We start from the raw sequence: 8,186 nt of genomic DNA, 5'->3' as shown, positions 1-8,186 counted from the left end.
CTGAATCTCATAATGTGAGAAGGTGTCTCAAAATAGCCAGGCTGCAGTATCTTCTGAGACATTAAAAATGATTAGCACCATATCTGTCAGAGCCAATCTCTTAAGTCTCTCCAGAGTACAAGTCAGAGTAGCCTATATATAGGATGTGTTCTTTATGCCTAAAAGACTAGGAATTCTTCTAGAGGGTCAGAGTTTGGTGAAAGTTTTTTAACATACTTAGTTTAACACCTGAAATCTTCAAAGTAGCTCTCTATTCTGGAGAGATTTTGGGTCTACTGTGGATTGTTACAAGGAGTGTGTTGAACTTTGCATACAGATTTCTCGCCCTCTATATATTCACAAATAACTACCAAGAGGGACACCTGAAAGGGCTTTCTGAGTTGTTTGCTACTTTTTAAGGTGTTAGATTTTAATTATGCTCTAACCGTGGAACAATGAATGTTCTTCCTCTTCTTTGCCAGGTATAGGACCTGTGCAAGTACTAAAGCCAAAGAAATAAACTTGAAAGATTTTTATGCAGCTCAAAAAGTATATAGAATCAGAGCTTGGTGCTGTGTCCTTGCAGTTACAAGCTGTAAGGTGCCAGGGAACACTGGACACTATTAGCAATAGGGAGGTTTTGGGGATGCTGTCAGAACTTTCAACTTAGTGGCCTTTAAAGGCATCATAATATGTTACAGATGTACCTTTTAAGAGCAGACCACGAGTATAACTGGAGATTTGCTTGTATAGACCTTTCCTTAAGAATTTAAGTAGACACTTCTGCAACTAGAAGTCTCTTCAACTATTCCAGTCCAGGTAGCTTTTATTTTGAATGCTACTTATCAGGTTTGTTTAGTGAGTTGCAAATGTCTCTGTTATCTTTTGACTTAAGGGAATGAAAGTCTCCCCTTTTTACAAGCATACAGGACCAGTGTAGATCAGTGTACTGTGCTTAGATGATTTATGGAAGGAAATACACAATATTCTGTTTGGTGTGGGTTTAAGTAACAAATTGTATGTGACCTTACTTGTCATCTGGAACGTGGCGAATGGTCCCTCAATGTCATGTGAGATAATGGGCTTGTTACCCTCCAGAAAAAAAACGGGAAGCATCCACGCCAGTAACATGCACTTGGTGCAGCAGGATAGTTCGGTGGAAATCTCATATATTGGGAATCTAGAACAGAAATTAGAATAAGCCAAATATAAAATAGCTGTCTGTGGAAAACTCTTCTACATATGGAAATGGAAATAACGTATAAATTTTCTGTATTTCAAGTTGAATAGTGTGTCTCAATTGTGACCTGCTCCTCTAACTTCCCCTCACCTCTCAGCATAGCTCTTGTCTATATTCTGTGTTCACTAACCACTAAAAGCCTTTCTATGCAGAACTTTGTTGTGCATTTAGATTTAGGGTGCCAGGCTGTACCTGCTGTGGCTGTTCTCCAGCGCACACTGTGCATTCTGGGGCCCCTTGCTGAAGGGATTCTTTACTTGAGTGCCTGCCAGGAGATCAGGGAGCTGGCTGTCTCTGAGTTACTCTGAAATTATTTTGCTTGCACACGAAGGCATGCTAGAGTTGCACTGAATAGGGCAGTACAAATAGTCTTGCAGCATGTCTTAATCACTTAAACAGGTAAAGTGTTTTTTAGGTGGTCCTACTCAGTTTGTAGGGAATTATAAAATCCACGGAGAAAATGTAAAACTGATACTTCCAACTCCTTCAGTATTGGCTGTGGGTAAGAAGGCAGAGCACTGCTGCTGTCAGAAGTGAGTATGTCTGGGCCGATTTTTCCCCCACTCGTGAGGAAAAACTTCACACAGTTTAAGGCAAACTCGCAGAAACTGTTTCTCTAGTGCATCTTGCAGCTACTATTTGGTGCAGAAGGGCAGGACTAAGAAGCACCAGGGTTGATGGGCTTTATTTTTGTTTGAAAAATGTAAACGATCATTTGGCAGATGGTAGCCAAGTGTGTGTGAGATTAACCGAACCACAATCCCTTTATGGGGCCATTTTAATTGTGGTGACTTCTGGCTCACATTTTTTTTTTTTTTTTTTTCATACAATGCATAGTTTCTTATGACCTGCAGTTCTCCATTTGAAAACTGATTTGGCTTAAAACAGGGTGGCCATGTAGCTGACTGTGCATATAAAACTGTGATGCAACTTCAGATAGTGTGTGTGTATTTGTAATGAAAGAAATACAACTTCATTTTTCATTTAAAAAAAAGCTTCTGTGATGTATTTTAATAACTTAAGGTGTGAACCTACTTAAACCTTTGGTAATTCACTGCGTAAGCACTTGTAATTATGCACCCAGGCTATAATATGTCTGTTACAACATTATACAACAAAATAAACTTGCCTGTATACAGTAAATTCTGTTTTCTAAATCTGGGATCAAAGTCTGGACAGCTCTGGCTCTTTACATATGGACAGCAAATGTCCTTCCACTTCAGTCCCAAATGGTGCACTTTTCCAGATAATGGCATAAACCAACATTTTTTGGTGGAACAAAGACTTGCTTGTTTTAATCAAATGTGACTTTAATTTCCATGCTCTGATTAGATTTTATTACAAGTAAGCACAAGCAAAGCAGGTTTCCTTTATCTGTAAGGAAGATACAAGCAAGAGCAGATACTACTGTTGCAGGTTTTCGGTTTGTTTTTTGTTTTGGTTTTTTTTGTTTTTTTTTTTTTTGTTAAATTATAAGAAATGTGTGATATTGAGCTGTAACATTATCTGGCCAAAATTAGATGTTTGTACACTCTTACTTTACCAAGTATATTAAATGAACGTGTTATTTTAGAAAAACTATTGTCTGGGGGGAGCTTGGCTTTTCAGGATACCATACCTGAAGTCTGTGTGGTTCTGTGGAAGACAGTGAAGTTTTTTGGGCTTTGGTTGGGTTTTTTTCAGTTTTCTCTAAGCAGCCATCTCTCAGAGAGGAATGAGTTTACATTTCTAGATCTGCAGATGTAAGGACTACTAATGTTCTTTGTAAAACAGGAGAAAGTTTAATCAAGTGACGTAGGTAGGAGAAAGACCACCCAGAGGAGAGGACTCTGGTCAGAAGGGCATGTATGGAACTGTTTGTGTACAGCATCAGAAGTAGGGTGTCACTGGTAAGGGACATCTAGCTCTTAATACCTTTCAAGAAATTGAAATCTCTTATTCCAGCTTGTCAGTGGGGATTTAGCTTCTTCCTTTACCTCTTTGGAGCTGGGAACAGGGCCTTGTTTTGGATAACAGAGATGGCTCATGCTGCAGCACCCTTCTACCTACCTACCCAGACAGGTTTGTTCAGGTTCCTGGACTATTTCCTTAGCCTATGTGGCTTCTTCGTGCATGTGACATGTTTGAGGTTTCTTTGGTAAGGCGGTGGTAGAGAAAGGAAGATAAAAATAAGACATGAGGCAGTACAGGGGAAGGACAGCTGGTTGCCTTGAGCTTTACCGCAGTGGCTGAGCTGTGAGCTTGTTGGGAGCTGTAGTAAAGGGCACCTGAAGGAAAGGAAAGGAATGCAAATGCAGCCCTGGGATGCTGACAGGTCATGTGGGGGACTTTGAAGTCATCAGTCTGTAGCATTAGGGCATGCACACAGGATGCAAAAGCAAACCAAAAGCTTGATTCCAATACCATGTTCTCCCTGGGTAGACAGACCTGAGATACAAAAGTATGAAGCAATGTAAATGGGGATGCTCATCAGTCTGGAATAAGAATGTCTTTTTTGCTTGGTTTTGGTTGCTTTTGGATCAGCTTACATGGCTTTGCTAGGCACCTTGGTGATACATGGTGCCTTCTATAGAGAAGCTGAGCTATGTATTGAATGAAAGCATAATCACTGCCTGCTATGTTCAGTGTTAAGGTTCTAATTTTAACTTCACAATAGCCTTCAAATGAGACTGAGTTTTTATAAGCTGCATTTTTAACACTAGGAAGGAGAATAGAATTCACTGTGCCCTACCTTTGAGGATCTGTGGTTCTTTTTTTACTCTCTTAATTTAATTTGAGTGCAGTCACAAGCTGAGAAAGGTATTGATCTAGTTGGTCTCTTGCATGCAATTACTTGTGCATTTGATTTTGTACATATGTAAGTAGCTGGATACAGCTGTGGTGAAGTCTGGTTGTCCCAATTTCCTTTTATCTTTTCCCTTGCTAAACTGCAGAGCAAGATAAAGAAATACCAACAGCGGGAGCATTAAATGTAGCCCATAGACAGTTGTCAAACAGGCAGTGATTGGTTCTCCAGCTAACATCTAGTGTTTTTTTCTTTTCAGAGAACTTTGCCAGTTGTTTTGTGATTAAACTCTTCACCTTTGATGATGTTTAAAGAATTATCTCTCAAGAGGATAATGTTTTCTTGTATAATAGATTATTGGAGAACACTATCAGATTTTTTTCAGGTGAAGTGTTTCAGTGCTGTAATCCCACTTCAGAGGGGGTGTGTGTCAATTTGACTTGGTTTTTGTTACCAAATAACCTTCTACCATGCAAAAACTGAGCCTCAAAGATATTTTTAATTAATAAAAAGAGCTTATGCAATCATAATTTTCTTTGGTTCACATGCTGCTTCAGTCTATGTTATCCCTTTACAATTGTTGAAATATAAGATAGTCTTACAGCTTGACAATAAACCTCCTCCTAATCCTCCTCTTTGTTTACAAAAGTTACTTTGGAGCTAATAGCAAAGATTGCTCCTCAGTATTTGCATTACATTTTTTAATGGGAAATCCTGCTCAACAGCTCCATTGTTTTCTGTTTTGTCTTGTTCTCACGTAACTTTTTTTTAGGGCAGTTTTCTTCTGGCTGGCTCAACCCTGGTTTCCCTTAAAATGAGATTAACAGGCTGTTGGGAGTTGATTGTGCTTGTTAGTGGCTTATCTTACAGTGGGGATCTGTGCATCTACATGAGAGTTTTGTGAAGACAGTTTCCAGAGACCTTGGAAAAGGAGTAAGCCTGTCCTGTGGAGGAGCACCCAGGCTTGGAAATGAGCGGACACTGCTTCTGGGTGTGGTTTTCCTTGAGTTTTTGTAGGGTATTAAACACAGTAGTAGGCCAAACCCTTTTGTTATGTATCTGCCATAAACTGCTGTGATAGATGTGAAGCTGCTGAAGTCTCAGTATGGTAACCTTTGGATACGAAGACTTGCAAAGCAGTCAGACTTGGATGCGGTCAGTAGCTTCTGTAGTATCAGCATCAACTTCCAAGGTTCTCTTACAGTCCCTGTGATTTATGTTCAGTGTTGCAAATGCTTGTCTTGTGTAGATTCTTCTAGAACTTCACTTCTGGAAATGCAGGAGCTGGATGAGAGACAGCTATGCCCCTTGATACAGGGTAGGACAGTGCAATGACCAGGTGTAACCAAACTGGCCGAATCACTGGTTGCTGAGAGAAGCTGGGGAGGTGTCATTCCCTCTGAAGTCCCTCTTCAGGAGCCTACTTCTTAAAGTATTCCTGGGCTCAAGAGATACTATGGAAGTGAAATTTTTCTTTGTTGACTGCATTTATATTGGTCAAGAACTTGTCCTTAAGCTTTTGCCGAAAGCACAGTGCCTTTCAGATACTTCCAGGATACATGGCTGGCTGTTGGATAGGAGGAGACAAAATAATTGGCTGATTTTTTTTTTTTTTCAGCAGTTGTTTGTTTTTAACCTATTTTAGTACTATTTTGTATCATTTACATACTAGGTAGCAATGAATTCTTTCCTAACTGCTAAAAACTGGGCTGGTAACTTTTCTCTAACTTATATTTACTGATGCTGGTAATGGTCTAGCAGAAAATGCAGGAATTTGGAGAACATTACAGCTCTTCGTTTCTTCCTATATTCCACAAATTCTTCTAGTAAGTTTTTCTAGAAATACAGACTAGATTTATACCAAGCGGTGAAAAAACTAATGCCTATACCTAGAGTTAAGTGAAAGGTTCAGTGGCTTGTACATAAGAAAACATTTTTATTGCACGCTAGTGTAACATGTACAGAAGTAGAAATCCATGCAAATTGGGTTTCTTACAACTTTGAGAGGATTGTTAGTGGCAGTACTAACTTCTAGGCTAGGCTTGCCAGTTAACTAATAAAACAGTTTCTTTTCTTGATCTTGTTTGTCACTTCTATAAGACAGATATTCTTGTGGCTCATTCCTAAAGGTAGTTTCTCAATGTATGTGGCGTGCAGAGAGCATGTTGATACCAGAGGATCTGGTACCAACAGTTGAAACGTGAAGTATGGCAGTACTCTCTAAGCATTAGATGAGCACAGTGTAACTTTAACAGCTCAAAGGAATGTAGTGGGAGAAATGTTCACTTGTGTAATAAATATGCATCAAAGCTAGCAAGGGAGTGCATTATCAAGGAAGCCCAGCTATCTCCTTAAACTATTAGGCCATCCTTTGGAGTTGGAATTAAGAAAAAAGAGTGAAATAACCTCATCAAATCAATTCTAGGGCCAATTTCATAAGCACTTCAAATAAAACATGTAGATTACACTGCAAATGTACAATTACAAAATTGTTGCTCTAAAGTGCTGTGTTTTCTCCAGACCTTTTTAGCTGCCATGATCCCACATAATAACAAATTTAATACATAGTGACTGGGAGATGATGCAGAATGTCTTGCAGCACAGTCACTAACTCGTGTTTTGGAGTAGAAAGAGAGTAAGCACCAAACATGGGGCATTACAGCCCTCATCACAACTGCCCCCCAGACACTGTAGCTGTGATGGGAAAGCGGAAGCTCTCTGTATCCCTTCTGGAGGCTCACGGGTGTCCGTGTGTTTCATAGCAGTGGAACTGATGAGAATCTCGGATTTCACTGCCTGTGCAGGCCAGTGTTTGAAAATTTCCTAATCTGTCTTTAAGAAAACCCCCAAAGTGCAGAAACTTAACCTTTTCTCAAAGATCTGTACTCTCTCATGACTGCCACTGTGCTTTTTACAGCGTATTATCAGGTGCCTTACAGAACCAAAGCACAAGGCACTCTTGGCCAGTGGGCAGTAGCTCCAATGTTAAATATTTGCAGCAGTGTGGGGAAGCACAATTACTCTCACCTATCTACAAGTTTTTTACATTATTTCAGGCTTTCTGGTTCAGACACACACAGCTGCAATTTTGTTTGCTCTGAATGTTTATGGCTGCTTCTTACCCATCTCCCCATTCCTACAGCTATTTACCTTTACCCTGTAATTAGCAGTTGTTCCTTGAATACTAACTGGTGTGCACTTCTTTACAGAAAGGGCCCTCATCTGGGACCGACAGGGTGAAGAAGGGTGGATCCTATATGTGCCATAAGGTAATGTGAAAAGGCCTGTGGTATCTCCATATTGATCTTTCCTCTGAAAGTACTTGACAACAAAATGATGATCTAACAGATTTTCCTGACAGCCTGGATGCTTGTTAAGGGGTTTCATGCAATTTAAGGAAAGGCAATACCTGACGTTCTTGAGGACTTCTTTTTTGCTAGCTTGGAGTTAAAACAAACAAGCTGCTTTACTCGGTGTGAGTTTTTTAGATGTAGAACTTAAAATTGATGTATGCTTCTAATACCGTTTTCCTTGTAATACTTGAGTGGTACTTGGAGGAGTACAAAGTATGGATGAGCTTTTTAGTTTTAGAATGGTTCTCATTCCAGAAAGAATATCAGGTGTTTGCAGAAAGATTGCTGGGAGGTGAATGTTTCAGCTTAGATGATCGCATACTTGAAATTCTTTCTGAAAAGTTCATGACATAGGTCATGTTTTAAACACTGTTCACGCAGTGCTGGAAAAAATGCTTATTGTAAATCTCTCTTTTCATTAAAACCGTCCTGTTCTTCCCTTTCAGAGCCTGCAGCTGGCAAATCTTCCTCATAATTAGATTAAATTTTCTACAGAGAGATCCCATTTTCTATACTGATTTTCTTCTTAGGTGAAATCAATGTCAGATGTTAATTAGCGGTTTTGATTAAATTAACACTGGAACAGACTTTTCAGTGATGAATAATGTGACCCATTTTAAAGGTTTGTGAAGATTCTAGTTTGTCCTAGTTATCTTTGTAGGTGATAAAACTAGGCTGTGAATCAAGACAAAAACCTCACTGAATAAGATTAGTACAAGGGCTCTTTGTTAGATGCCTAAAAACTGTGCAGACTCATCCATCTATGCTGTTGCTTTTCTGCCTTTCAGAGCTGACAAAGGCTATAAAATTGCACCTTTTTACAGGTACA

General features: G+C 39.5%; 1 protein-coding gene across 3 annotated transcripts in view; it reads left to right on the top strand.

Annotated features, from left to right (window-relative positions):
* SUMF1 (sulfatase modifying factor 1) overlaps positions 1–8,186 on the top strand; it is a 38,857-nt gene that overhangs the window by 27,311 nt on the left and 3,360 nt on the right. For all 3 annotated transcript variants that reach the window (XM_055709399.1, XM_055709398.1, XM_055709397.1), the window contains one exon: positions 7,214–7,273. In XM_055709399.1, the coding sequence (XP_055565374.1) occupies positions 7,214–7,273 (60 nt within the window). The remainder of the gene's footprint in view (positions 1–7,213; positions 7,274–8,186) is intronic.

Source organism: Falco cherrug, chromosome 4 (genome assembly GCF_023634085.1).
Source record: "Falco cherrug isolate bFalChe1 chromosome 4, bFalChe1.pri, whole genome shotgun sequence".
Lineage (NCBI taxonomy): Eukaryota > Metazoa > Chordata > Aves > Falconiformes > Falconidae > Falco > Falco cherrug.
The sequence above is the reverse complement of the archived record's forward strand: the minus strand, read 5'-3'. Positions and strand labels throughout refer to the sequence as shown.